Genomic DNA, 15,022 nt, shown 5'->3' on the forward strand with positions numbered 1-15,022 from the left:
AGGGGGCAGGAGCGCCGGTCTTTCCACAGCCTGAGGCCCCATTTTGTAATTTAAACATCTTTAAAATTTATTTTCTTCATCTAAATTTTCACTTATTTTTATTGTATATGAAAGGCAGACAGACACATAAACAGAGAGAGAGAGAGAGAGAGAGAGAGAGAGAGAGATCTTTGATCTCCTGGGTCACTCCACAGTGCCCACGGCAGCCAGGGCTGGGCCAAAGCCAGGAGTCTGGAACTCCATGCTGGTCTCCCACATGGGTAGCAGGGGTCCAAGTCCCCGGGCCACCACCTGCTGCCTTGAGCTGCCTTCCCAGCAGGGAGCCAGAAGCTGGATCAGAAGAGGAACAGCCAAGACTGGAACTAAGGCTCTGCACGGGACGCCGGCGACACAGGCCGCGTGACCCACTGCGCCCCGACGAGGACTGCAGACTGCAGGCTTTGACAGGTGTTTTCTGTTCACTCAGTACCTGGAGTCCGTGCGGCCGCTTATGAAGGAAGGGGACTTTGAACGGATGACGGCGCTGGCCCAAGACTTTGCTGTCAGTCTGGGGCCAAAGCTGCAGTGGTATCTGAAGCTCAAGTCCTGGTGGGCTACAAATTACGTGAGTACGAGTCTGCGACGGCTCTTCTTGATGGCGCCTCTCGGGACGAAAGTGCTACTTTGGAGGCCAGGGTAACGGCTGAGATGATAGATTGGGCTGGGCCCGTGAGGACCCACGAGCGGGAGAGGGGACGGTGCTGCCCACGCAGGGCGCTCGTGCTCGGGAGTGAGGTGCGGCGTGGTGACAGCTGTACCCAGCACAGGGGTCCTGCGCCAGGCACGTGCTGAGGGTGTGTGTGTGGGGGGGTTCCTCTGCATCTTGCTCCAGAGCCTTGTAGACCGCGGCTTCCCTCCGTCCGGTCGTGAACGTGCCGCCCCGCCCCTGCTCCTTCCTCTGGCTGCTTCCTTTGTGTCAGGGAATGGTTTCTGGGCTCGCCGGTCAGGGACGTGGTGCGGTCAGTCGTATGGGCGGGGGCGGTGCCCGTGGCCTCCGTGGAGCTGGATTCGGCTCAGGCTCTCATCAGCGTCAGCTCCTGGGAGACGAGTTAGCTGGTGCGGGCGGGGCCGGGACCTGGCTGAGCTTCCACCTTCAGAGAGGGAAGAGCAGGGGGCTGGGTCCTGAGGAGAGAGCGTGTTCAGCGTGTCCCCGTGAAGCCAGCAGGCGGCGCTGGACGTGGGCATCCTGGTTGGGGGCAGTGCCCGAGGGAGCGTGCGAGGCCTCGGGCTGGCCCTGTTCTGTTTGTGGTCGGGTGCTGGTGACGCGGGCGTGCTGAGTCTGTCCAGAGTGACTTGCCGCACACTTAGCCCCCTCCCCACACACGGTTCTGGACGCCTGTGTGTCCAACACAGAGCTCCCAAGGTTCCCAGGACAGCGGCAGGTGGCGCGGTGAGGAAGAGCTGGCTGTGGGCAGGGCGAGGTCGGGCCGTCCGTGCTGGGGAGGGAAGCTGACCGTGCTGCCCTCCGGGCCAGTGCCGTGGCTCCAACCACAGAAGTCGAGTGAGACGGTGCTTTCTCAGGGCGCTGGGAAGTGGGCAGTGGAGAGACCGTCTGGAGCAGCGTGGATGGCGGTGGATCTTAAAATGTCTATGAATTGGAGCATTTCCTTTTGGCATTTTGTTCATTTATAGCTTTTCATGTTGTTTTACTCATTTATATTTATATTCATTTTATTTGAAAGAGACAGACAAGGCGCAGAGATGGATCTTCCGTCTGCTGGCTCATTCCCCAAATGCCCACAGCCGGCAGGGCTGAGGCTGGCTGGGACCAGGAGCCCAGAGCTCACGTAGGACTTGCGTGTGGGTTGCAGGGACCCGACATTTGGAGCCACCACTTGCTTCCTCCTGAGTGTGCGTTAGGGTGAGGCCAGAATCAGAGGTGGATCAGGGCTGACCCTAGGGACTCCTTAGGGGACGCAGGGGACGCAGTGGACGCAGGCCTGCCCAGCAGTGTCTTCACTGCCTTGCCAAATGCCTGCCCCAGAAGCTCACGTGGTGCCCGGGCCAGTTCTGTCCCCAGGGGACAAGCGTCCAGTCAAGACAGTCGTAGGCCTTGCAAGAAGCGACTTAACCCGTGCACCAAACACACAGTGTTAGAAATAAAAAAAGTGTATAAAATGAAATGAAGCGACTTCCCTTGTAACTGTATGTCAGATACAAACGCTGCTTTCCCGCTGCCCACAGTCTCCCTCGTCAGGGCGGCCATCTTCTGCACTGGCCCTGTTAGGTGCCGAACGTCTGCCCCATAGCACTCACGGTGCCCCTGTGGCTCTCGTCTGCCCCACTAGGTGAGTGACTGGTGGGAGGAATACGTCTACCTGCGCGGACGCGGGCCGCTGATGGTGAACAGCAACTACTATGCGATGGTGAGTCCTCCAGCCGTGTGCGTCTGATGGGGACCGTGTGGGGCGTGGCGACCGTGGGAAAGCTCTGGGGAGTGGGGACCCCTGTTCCTCTTGGCCCTGCCTCTGCTGCCCAAGCCCGCACAGCCCTGTGAGGGCCCAGGCTCCCCAGAGGACTGCGGGTCATCCTTCCGTGCTCCCTGGGTGCTCACGGGTGCAGAGCTGGTGCAGAGAAGTCTGGATGGCAGAGACAGCTCTGTGGCCAATGGGAGCTGCTCGCCGGCTGCACCCCTGCCCTGCTGTTTCCTGACTTAGTGCCGTGACTCAGTGCTCCCCAGCCGAACGAGGCCCCAGCCCCTGGAGCAAGGGCACGTGGGCCAGCCACGAATGTGCCCTGTGCGCTCGGCCCCTCACGTACGGGCTCAGACGCGAGGGTCGTGCGTGGTCGCTGCCCTGGGTCTCGGCCTTTCTTTGTCATCTGAACAGGGCGGTTAGGAAGCGTCCGTGGCCCTGTGTGGTGACTGGCCAGTCCGATCCTGGCCATCTGCTCTCTTCTCTCCACCTCCCTGTGTCCTCAGTAGCATCAGCTGCTTTTTCTTGCAGTCTTACTCCACTTCAGGCTCCTCCTTGTCAAGGTCCTTTTTCCACGTAAAACAGTTGCAGCCTGGGAGACAGTCAGCTGGGGCTCGGGACTGATTCCCTGCGCCGGCCTGAGCCGCGCCCGAGGCCCTTCCCCCCGGGGACGCGTGTGTGCAGCCACAGACCCACAGAGAGGCCCTTCCCTCCCTCGCCAGGCACTCGCCGTGCACACGGGCTGTTTTTTTTTTTGAAAGGCCAAGAGCCAGAACCAGACAGAGACCCTGCATCCCCTGTCCGCTCCCCAAGTGCCCACAGCAGGTGTGATGGGTCAGGCTAAAGCAAGCAGCCCGCATCGATCCCGGTCCCCCGGTGTGGCAGGGACCCAGCACTCCAGCCGCCTGCTGACTTCTGTGCTCGGCAGTAGCAGGAAGCTGGACTCAGAGCGGAGCGAGACCTGAGCCCAGCGTCTCCGAGACGTGGGCACAGAGGTTCCAGGCAGCACCCCGCCGTGAGCTAGACTCCGGCCACGGAGGCACTTTCTTTTCTTGCTTCCCATTTTTTTTTTTTTTTTAAGATGTATTTATTTGAAAGGCAGACTTAGCAAGAGACAGGTCTTCCATCCACTGGTTCATTCCCCAGATGGCTACAACAGCTGGGCTGATCCGAAGCCAAGATCCAGGAGCTTCATCCAGGTCACCCACGTGGGTGCAGGGCCCCAGCACTTGTCTGCTGCTCTCGCAGGCCATCAGCAGGCTGCTGGAGTGGAAGTGGAGCAGCAGGACCCAAACCAGCGCCCATGTGGGATGCCGGTATCACAGGCAGTGGCTTTACCTGCAACACCCAGCGCCAGCCCCAACACGTAGACTCTTTCAAAATGTAATTTAGATGTGTGTTGGCTTCTTCCCAGTTACAGAAAAATAAATTTAGAAGTGAGTCTCAAAATGTAGAAAATTACACGCACAGGTGTATTAATAAAACATTGTTCTAACTTTTGCTTACCTCTCGTTCTGAAAACTTCCTGAACTACCCTGTCTTACGCTTCTGCTCTCCTTTCTGTCCATCACACGCAAGCACTGGGGGTGAGGTGCTGTGCTCTTCAAGAATACCTGAGATTATTTTTATAACCCAGCAAGAAAACAAAACTGACAAAGTGTAAGAATCAAGTTATCTTCTCTCCCAGCGGGTGTGATTGAGCACATCTGTCTATAGAGAGTTTAACAGTGTGGGGGACGTGCTCTGTAATGCGTTGAAAAGTGTTTTACTTTTTTATTTATTTTCATTTGTATTTGAAAGGCAGAGAGGCGGAAGTAGACAGCAGACAGAGACCTCACACCCTCTGGTTCACTCCCGCACACACCTGCCGCAGCCGGCGCTGGGCGAGCCAGAGCGGGGGCAGGGACCGCTATCTGGATCTCCCTCGTGGATGGCCTGGACCCAAGTACTGAGCCACTCCTGCTGCCTCCCAGGCTGTGCGTTAGCAGGGGGCTGGGTCAGAGTGCAGGACCCGGCCTTGAACCAGGCGCGCTGGTGCAGGGTGGGGAGGGGAGCTTGTCTTTTCCAGAGTAGCATTCCCCCCGCTCTCGTTCCTGCCTTTCAGGACCTGCTGTACGTCATCCCGACGCACATTCAGGCGGCGCGAGCCGGCAACGCCATCCACGCCATCCTGCTGTACCGGCGCAAGGTGGACCGCGAGGAGATCACACCGGTACGCCGCCCGCTTTTGTCACGCGTCCTGGCCGTCGGCTCCGGGAGCGGTAGCGGGCGTACTGCACCCTCGGCACTCACCATTCGCCGTTCTGATGCATTTCTACCCCGCACCCTGAAACCAAACCCACTCAGGCCCGTGAGGCCGTCCCTCGCCCAGGGGTCCCCTCGCCCCTTCCCGGCCCCCCGCCCGGCCCCGCTGCCCTCTGCTTTCCTGGGCTCCAGATTCCTGGGCCGGTTCACAGCCTCACGTGAATGTCCGCACAGGGTGGGCGCGGTCGGGCTTGGTTTTGTTTGTTCCTGTCCCGTGGCGTGATGAGGTGGAGACTGATCATAGTGAGTGCTAATGGACGTACACCTGTTGTGCTTCCATTCTGCCCTGTCCTTCCCGGAAACCCTTGTTTGTCTCTGAAGGAGAGGGGTATGCTAACGAGCAACTCAGAGGGACAGGCGTTTCCTCCTGGAATACCCTGCGCCCTCAGTGTCACTTTATACATGCCCCGTGAGGCCGTGTGACTCAGGAGGAAGTAAACGGGCGGGAAGCCATACCCTGGCCCGGCCCAGCCACCCCTCGGGATCCACCCTGGGGCGACTGGAAAAGATTAAGTCAGACCACGCAGCGTGAGGAGAAACAAGTGCAGTGTTTCTTTTCTTTTTTTCTTTTTATAAAAAATACATTTATTCATTTGAAAAGCAGAGTTATAGAGGATCTTCTGTTCACTTCCCAGAAGGCCACAGTGGCCGGGGCCGGGCCAGGCTGATGCCGTGAGCCTGGAACTCCATCCGGTCTCCCGTGGCGTGGCAGGGGCCCCGGTACTGGGCCGTCCTCCGCCGCGTCCCCAGAACATCAGCAGGGAGCTGGATCGGAGATGAGCAGGCAGGACTCAGGACGGGCACCCCTGTGGGAGGCTGGCTGACCTCGGCACCGCGGCACCAGCCCCTGAAGGCAGTTTTCAGTGTGTGCTCCCGCTCCGCCGGTGTGCTCCCCTGTTGAGTTTTGTTTGTCATTTGGAACGTGTTTTTATTGCAGATTCGTCTTTTGGGATCCACCGTCCCGCTGTGCTCCGCCCAGTGGGAGCGGCTGTTCAACACCTGTCGCATCCCAGGCGAGGAGACAGGTGCGTGGGGCTTCAGCACTGTCCGTCCTTGGCCGGGAATTAGCAGACGGCAAAGTGAGGTCAGAGGGACCCCGGCCGTGTGCCAGCGGGGCCGGGCCGTCGAGGCGGGGGTCGTCCCTGCGGGGGAGCTGCCTTTATGTCCACTGCGCGCCACGCAGGGCCGCTGACGGCCTCCCGTTCTCTCCTGGGGGCCGTCTCCCAGGGTGCCGTGCTGCGTGTCCGCTGTCTCCCTCGGGTTGTCAGGGACGGTTTGCCGTGGCTGGCGTGCGGAGTTCCCTATGGAGTGTGCCGTGCATCCTGCTCGAGAACCGGGGCTGGTGGTCCCGCTGCTCACTTCCCGGCTGCCTGACCAGGGAGGGTGGCCACAGACTCTGCCATCCACACAGCAGCAGCAGGGCAATGCCAGGAGCACGGCGGGCACTGGCGGGACTGTCCGGGCCCCCAGGCTCTGGCCGTGCCCTGAGCCCGCACGGGCAGGGGATACCCAGACACTGGTCCTGTGTAAGACAGTAGCCAGCCTGTGTCAGGCACCAGCCCTGCGGGTGTTTTTGGAGCAGATCCAGCCCTCCAAACTTAGCCCCAGTACGAGCCTGGATCAGACCCGCCTCTGGGCCGCCTCTTACGCACGTCGTCCCCTCCTGGTCCTGCCCTCGCCGTCTCGGAAGTTCTCCGTGTTCTCCCCGCGCTCTGTGCTGGGGGCTTCGGGCTGAGCCCCTTTCCTCTTCAAGGCCCTTCAAAGTGCCCTGCGCGGGCTCCAGCAGGGGCAAGACCAGCCCTGTGCCGGGAGGACCTGCCCAGGGCCCTGGGGAGGCCGGAGCTGCCGAGGGGCGGGTTCAGGGGGTGGGGCGGTGTCCGCCCTGTGTGGGAAATGCCGGCCTCGGCCACTGGAGGCTCGTGGTTCCCGGGAGAGTGGACTTGGGCGAGGCCTCGCCAGCAGAGAGCGCAGGGGCTGGGGGCGTGTGGGACGGCCTCTCTGAGCGCCACGTCCGCGTCGGTGCACGGGGGCTGCCCCAACACTGACCACGAATCAGGAGTGGGTCCTCTGAGGTCGGGGTGTCAGCAGGGCCGGGTCCCCTGCCGCCTCACCTTCCCCTCACAGAAGGCAGCAGCCGGTGGATCAAGGACCCGCCGCATGGCCTGCTCCTCGTGTGGCAGCTGCGGCACCAAAGGGTCCATTTCTAAACAAGCAGTAAGGCCCCGTCCAAGGCACTGGGGCTAGGGCTTGGACTGGCACCATCTTTTTCAGGAATACAGCTCAACCCATTACAACGCCTAAAAACCCAAGCACTGGCGGTACAAAGATTTAAGTTTTCTGTGTTTACAAAATAGATCAGTAATTTACAAGGCAGCTGTCGGGGTGGGCGTCCGTGCAGCAGATAAGGCCCGCTTGGGTTGCCCCTGTCCTGTGTCCCGGCTTCCTGGGGGCGTGCACCCCGGGAGGCAGCAGGCAGGGGCCCATGTAGCTGGGTCCCTGCCCGCCCCGTGGGAGGCCCGGACGGAGTTCCAGGCTCCAACTCGTCCTGATCCAGCCCTGGCTGTAGTGGGCGTTGGGGAATGAACTAGAGGAGAGATCTCTGTCTCTGTCTTGCTAACTTTCTGACAAAATGTGAATGAACAGACAAGCACTTCTTTTCCAAGGCGCACAACAAGTTGGGGGGACACGCTTGTGAGGGAGAAGAGGGTTAGGGGTTGGTATGTAAAGAGTTCTCACAGACCTGGGGAAGACATCAGGATCTGTGTTGGAAAGGCGGCCAAGGGCATGGTCTAGGAGCTCACAGAGGGAAACGTGTTAATGAGTTACGGAAAGCATCTGGCTTCAGTACTGACCAAACAGAACCGGAAGTGACGTGGTGCTGTTTGTCGGCGTGCCCCGGGCAAGTGGCCACGTGCACCTTTGTCTCTCCTGAACCATCCTGCCCATCACCCCCGCAGCCCTCACCAGCGAGACCCCGCCTGTGCTTAAACTGAGGCAGCAGGTCGGCCTCCGACTCTGTGGGTCCACAGCTCTGGATTCAGCCCACTGAGGACCAAACACACCGGGAGGAAAAGCTTGGTCTGCACTGACCCTGGGCAGCTCCCCACGCAATGCAGCGCAGCAGCTGTTAGCATAGCATCTCCGTCCTATCAGGGCGCAGGCCGTCGGGCGTGGTCACGGTGAATGGGGGCCTGGCTTGTGTGCCCGTGGACTGAGCACCTGCGGGGTTTGGTGTCCACAGGGCTCCTGCTCCAGCTCCTCCCTGGTCAGTGGTTTCGTTGCTATTTAATGGAATTGCCACCAAAGTTTAGAAAGTTGCCAAGGAAGAGAAAGCGTTCATCTCAGTGCCCTCAGGGTCACATTTCTGGCTGGTGGTGTGGCAGCAGGGCTGTGTGTGCAGGGCTGGTGTGTGTGGTGTTGGCACGTGCAGGGCTGTGTGTGCAGGGCTGGTGTGTGTGGTGTTGGCACGTGCAGGGCTGTGTGTGCAGGGCTGGTGTGTGTGGTGTCGGCACGTGCAGGGCTGTGTGTGCAGGGCTGGTGTGTGTGGTGTCGGCACGTGCAGGGCTGTGTGTGCAGGGCTGGTGTGTGCGGTGTCGGCACGTGCAGGGCTGTGTGTGCAGGGCTGGTGTGTGCGGTGTCGGCACGTGCAGGGCTGTGTGTGCAGGGCTGGTGTGTGTGGTGTTGGCATTGCAGGGCTGTGTGTGCAGGGCTGGTGTGTGTGGTGTTGGCATTGCAGGGCTGTGTGTGCAGGGCTGGTGTGCGTGGTGTTGGCAGGTGCAGGGCTGTGTGTGCAGGGCTGGTGTGCGTGGTGTTGGCACGTGCAGGGCTGTGTGTGCAGGGCTGGTGTGTGCGGTGTTGGCACGTGCAGGGCTGTGTGTGCAGGGCTGGTGTGCGTGGTGTTGGCACATGCAGGGCTGTGTGTGCAGGGCTGGTGTGTGTGGTGTTGGCATTGCAGGGCTGTGTGTGCAGGGCTGGTGTGCGTGGTGTTGGCACGTGCAGGGCTGTGTGTGCAGGGCTGGTGTGTGTGGTGTTGGCACGTGCAGGGCTGTGTGTGCAGGGCTGGTTCGTGCAGGGCTGTGTGTGCAGGGCTGGTGTGTGTGGTGTTGGCACGTGCAGGGCTGGTTCGTGCAGGGCTGTGTGTGCAGGGCTGGTGTGTGTGGTGTTGGCATGTGCAGGGCTGGTTCGTGCAGGGCTGTGTGTGCAGGGCCTCCTGTCTGCCATCTTTTCCTGCCCACGAGGTGCCGCAGTGAGGGCTGTGTGTTGTCCTGGGAGCGTGGGTGAAAGCCCTGGAAACGCACTTGCTGGATTGCACAGGGAGCGTTTTCTGTTGTATTGACATCGACAAATCGCCCTTAAAGTCATTTCCCAACTTATAAGCACCAAGCAATCTGTTAAAGACCCCCTTTCCCTTCATTTTTTTTTTTTTTTGAAAAAGATTAATGTATTTGAAAGGCAGAGTTACACAGAGGCAGAGAGAGAGAGAGAGAGAGAGAGAGAGAGATCTTTCATCCTCTGGTTCACTCTCCAAGTGGCTGCAACGGCTGGAGCTGGCCAGTCCCAAGCCAGGACCCTATAGCTTCCTCGGGGTCTCGCACATCGGTGCAGGGCCCAAGCACCTGTGCCACCTTCCCAGGCGCATTAGCAGGGAGCCGGATGGGAAGAGGAGCAGCCGGGACAAGAATTGGCGCCCACATGGGATGCCGGCGCTGCAGACCACGGCTGTAACTGCTGAGCCACAGCACCAGCCCCTTCTCCCTTCATTACTGCCAGCTCCAGCCTCACCAGGACCTACGGCCTTTTGCTTAATATCTGCTTTTGAGTGACATGTGATAATTTTACATATTTGTATGAAGTAGTGTGATGTTTCTTTTTTTTTAAATTTTTTTTGACAGGCAGAGTGGAGTGAGAAAGACAGAGAGAAAGGTCTTCCTTTTCCGCTGGTTCACCCCACAATGGCTGTTGTGGCCGGCACACCGTGCTGATCCAAAGCCAGGAGCCAGGTGCTTCTCCTGGTCTCCCATGCAGGTGCGGGGCCCAAGCACTGCCCTCCCAGGCCAGAGCAGAGCTGGCCTGGAAGAGGAGCGACCGGGACTAGAACCCAGTGTGCCTGCACCGCAGGTGGAGGATTAGCCTAGTGAGCCGCGGCGCCAGCTCAGTATGATGTTTCAATCCGCATATGCAACTCCTAACGATCAGATCAGGGTAGTTGCCACACCCCCTATCGCACACATTCACTGTCTTTCTATTGGAAGCATCCGGCATCTTCTGTGCGAGCTATGTACAGGTAGACAGTTAGCTGTCGTGGGCCACGCTGACACTCGGGGCTGCAGAACCTCCGAAGTTACTCCTGTTACCCACCTGCAGCTGCCGACCCCTCTCCCGCCTCCCACCCCCACCCTTTCCAGCCTCTAGTCCCCGCCTTTCTGCCCTTGACCTCTGTGAGATCCACGTGCTTATCTCCCGTGGATGAGTGAGAACACGCTCATGTCTGTGCCTTACGTCATGAAACAGTGTTCCACAGGCTGGTCCGTGTTTCCCCAAACGAGAGCAATGTTACTGCTTCAAATGGCTGAAGGACGTTTCCCGTGGCTGTAGACCCCATGTTCTTCAGCCGTTCACGCGCTGACAGACGCTGGTTGGTTCCGTACCGTGGCTGCTGCAGCACACGTGCAGATGCAGGCATCTCTCGGACCGAGTCTGGTCCTGGGCAGGGCGCCCAGCAGTGGCACAGCTGCGTCACACAGCCCTGTTTCTGGTTGGTTGAGGAACCTCCTTGCTGTTTCCGTGGTGGCTGCGCTCATTTGCATCCCCACCAGAGCGTGAATCCCCCCGTCTGCACATCCTCACGCGCCTGTCGATGGTGTCCACCCCAGCTGGGCTGAGCAGCTGTCTCGTGGGTTTGCCGCGCGCCCCCGATGACTCAGGCTGAGCAGTTTGGCATCCGCTGCCCGTCGTCCGTGTGTCTCCTGCTGGGAAGTCAGCGCTCACGTCATTTGCCTATTTATGAATCGCGTTGCGTGGTTCCTTGCTGTTGGGTTCTTTGAGCTCCGTGTGGATTCTGGATGCGAATCCACGTGGGATAATGTTGACAAGCATTTTCTCGCATTGTGCAAATGACCGTGTTGATGGTTCCCTTCCGTATCCTTACCCTCTGTGTTTCCCTGTTCTGCTGCCCCAGCCGGGATCTCGGGTGTGATGTCCCACGCAAGTGGCCGTGGTGTGAATGCTTGTCTTATTTCTGGTTTGTCAAAAACACATATTTATTTATTGGAAAATTCGCGTTACAGAGAGAGAGGGGGAAAGAGATCTTCCATTCCCTGGTCCACGCTCCAGATGACGGCAATGGCCAGTGCTGGGCTAGGCCAAAGCCAGGTGTCAGGAGCTTCATCCAGATCTCGAACATGGGTGCAAGGGCCCAAACATTTGGGCCGTGTTCTGCTGCCTTCCCAGACGCGTTAGCAGGGAATGGGATCGGAAGTGGAGCAGCCGGGGCTTGAACAGGCACTGTATGGGATGCTGGCATCACGGGCGGTGGCTTTACCCACCAGCCACAGCGCTGGCCCCTGGATATTGTTTTAATTCTAGTACAACCACACCAGGGATGTGAGTATTATCTCCATTTTATAGATGGGAAAATGGAGGCTTAGTCAGGGTTGAGTGGCTGCCCAGATCCTGCATCCAGTGAGCGGCCAGGCTGAGGGGAGGAGCCAGACCTGTGAGATGGCAAAGTGCTCGACCGCTGTGTGCTCGGTGCTTGAAGGAGGCTCGGGCGTGGACGCATTACACCGAGGGTAACGCGGAGTCAGGACTCGCGGCCGTTCACAGCCCGGGGTGCCGCCGTGGCCGTGACCCTGGACTGTGTCTCCCCCCCCCCCCCCCCCCGTGCCCCAGACACCCTGCAGCACATCCAGGACAGCAGGCACATCGTCGTGTACCACAGGGGGCGCTACTTCAAGGTCTGGCTGTACCACGACGGGAGGCTGCTGCGGCCCCGCGAGATGGAGCAGCAGATGCAGCGGATCCTGGACGACCCCTCGGAGCCCCAGGCCGGGGAGGAGAAGCTGGCGGCCCTCACCGCAGCCGACAGGTGCCCGGGGGCCCCCAGCCCTCCCTTCCCCGGGGTCCGGCCCCGTCGGGACCTGCGGGAACACCCGAGCTGGACGGGTACCCATGCGGTGCCTGGTTCTGTGGCAGCAGGTCCCGCCCCAGGCCTGGGGGGTCGCAAGAACAGCCGGGATGCAGGGGGTGCTTTGGCCGTCTCTGCGTGTGACCGGCCGATGCGTGCAGGCAGTGACCTCACAGCGAAGAGCAGAGTCAGGCTTTGCGCAGGTGGTAGGTCAATTTGATAGGAGCCAGAACCGCCAGCCGAGGCCCCGTGTGAGGGTCGGTGTCCTTGCCTCTGAACGAGAGTCACAGAGGTTCTGATGACGCGAGGATGTGGCCCTGCGAGCCCCACGGCCTTTCTTGCCCTGGGCGCTGTATACAATGGGGCCACATAATTGTGGCTGGGTGGGGCGGGTGGTGAGCCGTGTTCCTAGCCTGTACCCGGATGCCAGTGGTGACCTGGTTGTGACCACTGGAAGAGTCTGCAGACCCTGCCCTGTGTCTGCAGGGCGGCGGCGTTCAGGGCCAAGCACTCCCGGGCTCCCGCAGCGTGATCACTGTTAGGTCCTGAGAGGAGCCTGGCGGGGGGTGCGGGGGCGTCAGGAAAGGGGCCTGGGGGGCCTGGCCTGGATGCCTCCTCCCCACAGAATAGCTGTGACTTCAGTTCCCTGATCGGAACGATGGGCGTGGCAGCGTTGGGAAGACTGCGGGGTCACCCGGCACCGGCGAAGCGCTCTCCCATTTGCTGTGACTTCTGCCGGCGCCCACTTGGGACGCTTCCCGTGCAGCTGTGGGCTTGGCGGGGCTGGGGGTGAGGGGCGCCCACTGGGCCCTGGCTCTGTCGCTCCCCGGCAGGTGCACCCTCAGTGCAGTCTGCGTGCTGGCCGTCCCTTCATTCAGCACTGACTGAACAAGAAGCACGGCCACGCTCTGGGCTCTGTCGGGAGCAGCAGAACAGGAGGCCTCTTGGAGCAGCCGTGAGACAGCGTCAGATAAGAAAGTCACGGATAAGACGTTCGCCTGCAGGGAATGGCTGGAAATGTGTAGCGGCTGCGCTGTGCCGTCCAGACGTCACCTGCAGGCAGCTGTCAGCGCGTAGCCGCAGGGCCGGCCGGGTGACCTGCATTTAATCCTCTCTGCAGAGTGCCCTGGGCCAGGTGCCGCAAGGCCTATTTTGGACGTGGGAAGAACAAGCAGTCTCTGGATGCCATTGAGAGAGCGGCGTTCTTCGTGACGTTAGATGACACCGAGCAAGGGTACAGAAAGGAAGACCCAGAGACCTCCATGGACAGCTACGCCAAGTCTCTCCTGCACGGCAGGTGTTTCGACAGGTGAGGCCCTGACCTTCGCAGGACGGTGGCTGTCCTGGAGCCTCCTCTTCCTCATCTGCCAAGGGAGGGCTGCCCCCTGCAGGGTCCGACGGGGGTCTGCTGAGGACGAGGGTGCCCGTGTTCTGGTCGTCTGTCCTGCGCCCTCGCTCAGGACGGGCCAGCTCGGGTCCTGTGCCACTCCTGTCCCCTCCTGCGGAGGTTTAGCCGCACGGCCGGCTGGCGGGGTGGGTGCGGGCCCACGTGTTCGTGTGTCGGCTCCCCCGTGGCGCTAGATACGCCACGTGCTCGCCTGCCGGCTCCCCCATGGCTCTCCTGTGGCGTCTTATCCCGTAGGTGGTTTGACAAGTCCTTCACGTTCGTCGTGTTCAAGAACGGCAAGATGGGCATAAACGCCGAGCACTCCTGGGCCGACGCGCCCATCGTCGGCCACCTCTGGGAGGTGAGGCCCTGCGGCTTCCCGTGGGTGTCAGGTCCGCAGCCCCACGGGCTTCGGGAGGCGTGGCAGCCTGCCTGCCCGTTAGAGCTCTCCGGTGGTTTACTTTGCTGGTCTGAGAGGCAGACGCGGTGCTCCCGTCCGCGGGTTCTCCCCAGGAGGCTTTCCCAGGAAACTGGGTGCATGAAGGGAGGAGCTGTGAATGCAGTCCTGTCCCGTGGAGGGGGGGCAACCCATCACCTGAGCCGGCGCTGCTGCCTCGCGGCGTCCACACTGGCGGGGGGGCCGGAGTCAGGTGTGGGATGCAGGCGCCCCAGGGTGGCATTGTAACCCTTGGGCTACACGCCCCTCTCCAAGGTGTGAGTGTTGGAACGTACTGAACCCGCGTGACGCCCGTCAGTAGAGCGAGCGTGTCCATGGCCCATCCCCTGTACCCTAGGGTCCCTGCACAGCTGTGCGTTCCGCCCTTTGTGGAACGGGGGCAGGGAAGGGGCCGCTGGCCCTCGGGACAGGGAGGCCAGGGCAGAGTCGAAGCTCAGTTCTTACGGACTGGTCAGCTGCTCCCCAAGCTCTCATTTCCTGCCTGCCAAGGTTTAGGCCAAATACAAACAGGCATGTTAAAATCTTGGCTTCTAAAAAGGCAGCCTGGGGGCCGGCACTGCGGCGGAGCAGGTGAAACCTCTGCCTGCAATGCCGGCTTCCCTTCTGGGTGCTGGTTAAGTCCCGGCTGCTCCACTTCCCATCCAGCTCCTTGCTAATGCACCTGGGAAAGCAGCGGAGGATCCCCCAAGTCCTTGGGCCCCTGCACCCACGTGGGAGACCTGGAGGAGGCTCCTGGCTCCTGGCTTGGCTTAGCCCAGGGTGTTGGCGGCCATTTTCAACGAAACCAGTGGATGGGAAATATTTCTCTCTCTCCCTATTTCTGCCTTTCAAATAAATAAAAAATTTTTAAAAGGCAACATGGGGGCTGGCATCATGGCCTAGCAGGTACAGCTGCCACCTGCCACACTGGCATCCCCAACTGGGTGCTGGTTCAAGTCCTGGCTGCTCCACTTCTAATCCAACTCCCTACTAATGGCCTGGGACAAGCAGAGGAAGATGGCCCAGGTGCTGGGGCACCTGCCAACCATGTGGGAAACCTGGAAGAATCTCTTGGCTCCTGGCTTCGGCCTGGCCCAGCACTGGCTGTTGCAGCCATCTGGGGAGTGAACCAGCAGAGGAAGATCTCTGTCTATCACCCTCTCTCTCTCTGACTTTTTTTTTAATTTATTTTTTATTTATTTGAAAGAGTTACAGAGGAAGAAAGAGACAGAGATCTTCCATCTGTTGGTTCACTCCCCAGCTGGCTGCAAAGGCTGGGTCTGGGCCAGGAAAAAGCTAGGAACCAGAGCTGCTTC

The 15,022-nt window shown here is 60.2% G+C and overlaps 1 protein-coding gene across 4 annotated transcripts in view; it reads left to right on the top strand.

The window, feature by feature from the left end:
• LOC100350311 (carnitine O-palmitoyltransferase 1, liver isoform) overlaps positions 1-15,022 on the top strand; it is a 58,299-nt gene that overhangs the window by 24,511 nt on the left and 18,766 nt on the right. For all 4 annotated transcript variants that reach the window (XM_070064757.1, XM_051827878.2, XM_051827876.2 and 1 more), the window contains exons 6-12: positions 467-604; positions 2,328-2,405; positions 4,558-4,665; positions 5,695-5,782; positions 11,649-11,844; positions 13,004-13,192; positions 13,526-13,631. In XM_070064757.1, coding sequence (XP_069920858.1) covers positions 467-604; positions 2,328-2,405; positions 4,558-4,665; positions 5,695-5,782; positions 11,649-11,844; positions 13,004-13,192; positions 13,526-13,631 — 903 coding nt within the window. The remainder of the gene's footprint in view (positions 1-466; positions 605-2,327; positions 2,406-4,557; positions 4,666-5,694; positions 5,783-11,648; positions 11,845-13,003; positions 13,193-13,525; positions 13,632-15,022) is intronic.

Source organism: Oryctolagus cuniculus, chromosome 1, assembly GCF_964237555.1.
Source record: "Oryctolagus cuniculus chromosome 1, mOryCun1.1, whole genome shotgun sequence".
In the NCBI taxonomy this organism is placed as follows: Eukaryota; Metazoa; Chordata; class Mammalia; order Lagomorpha; family Leporidae; genus Oryctolagus; species Oryctolagus cuniculus.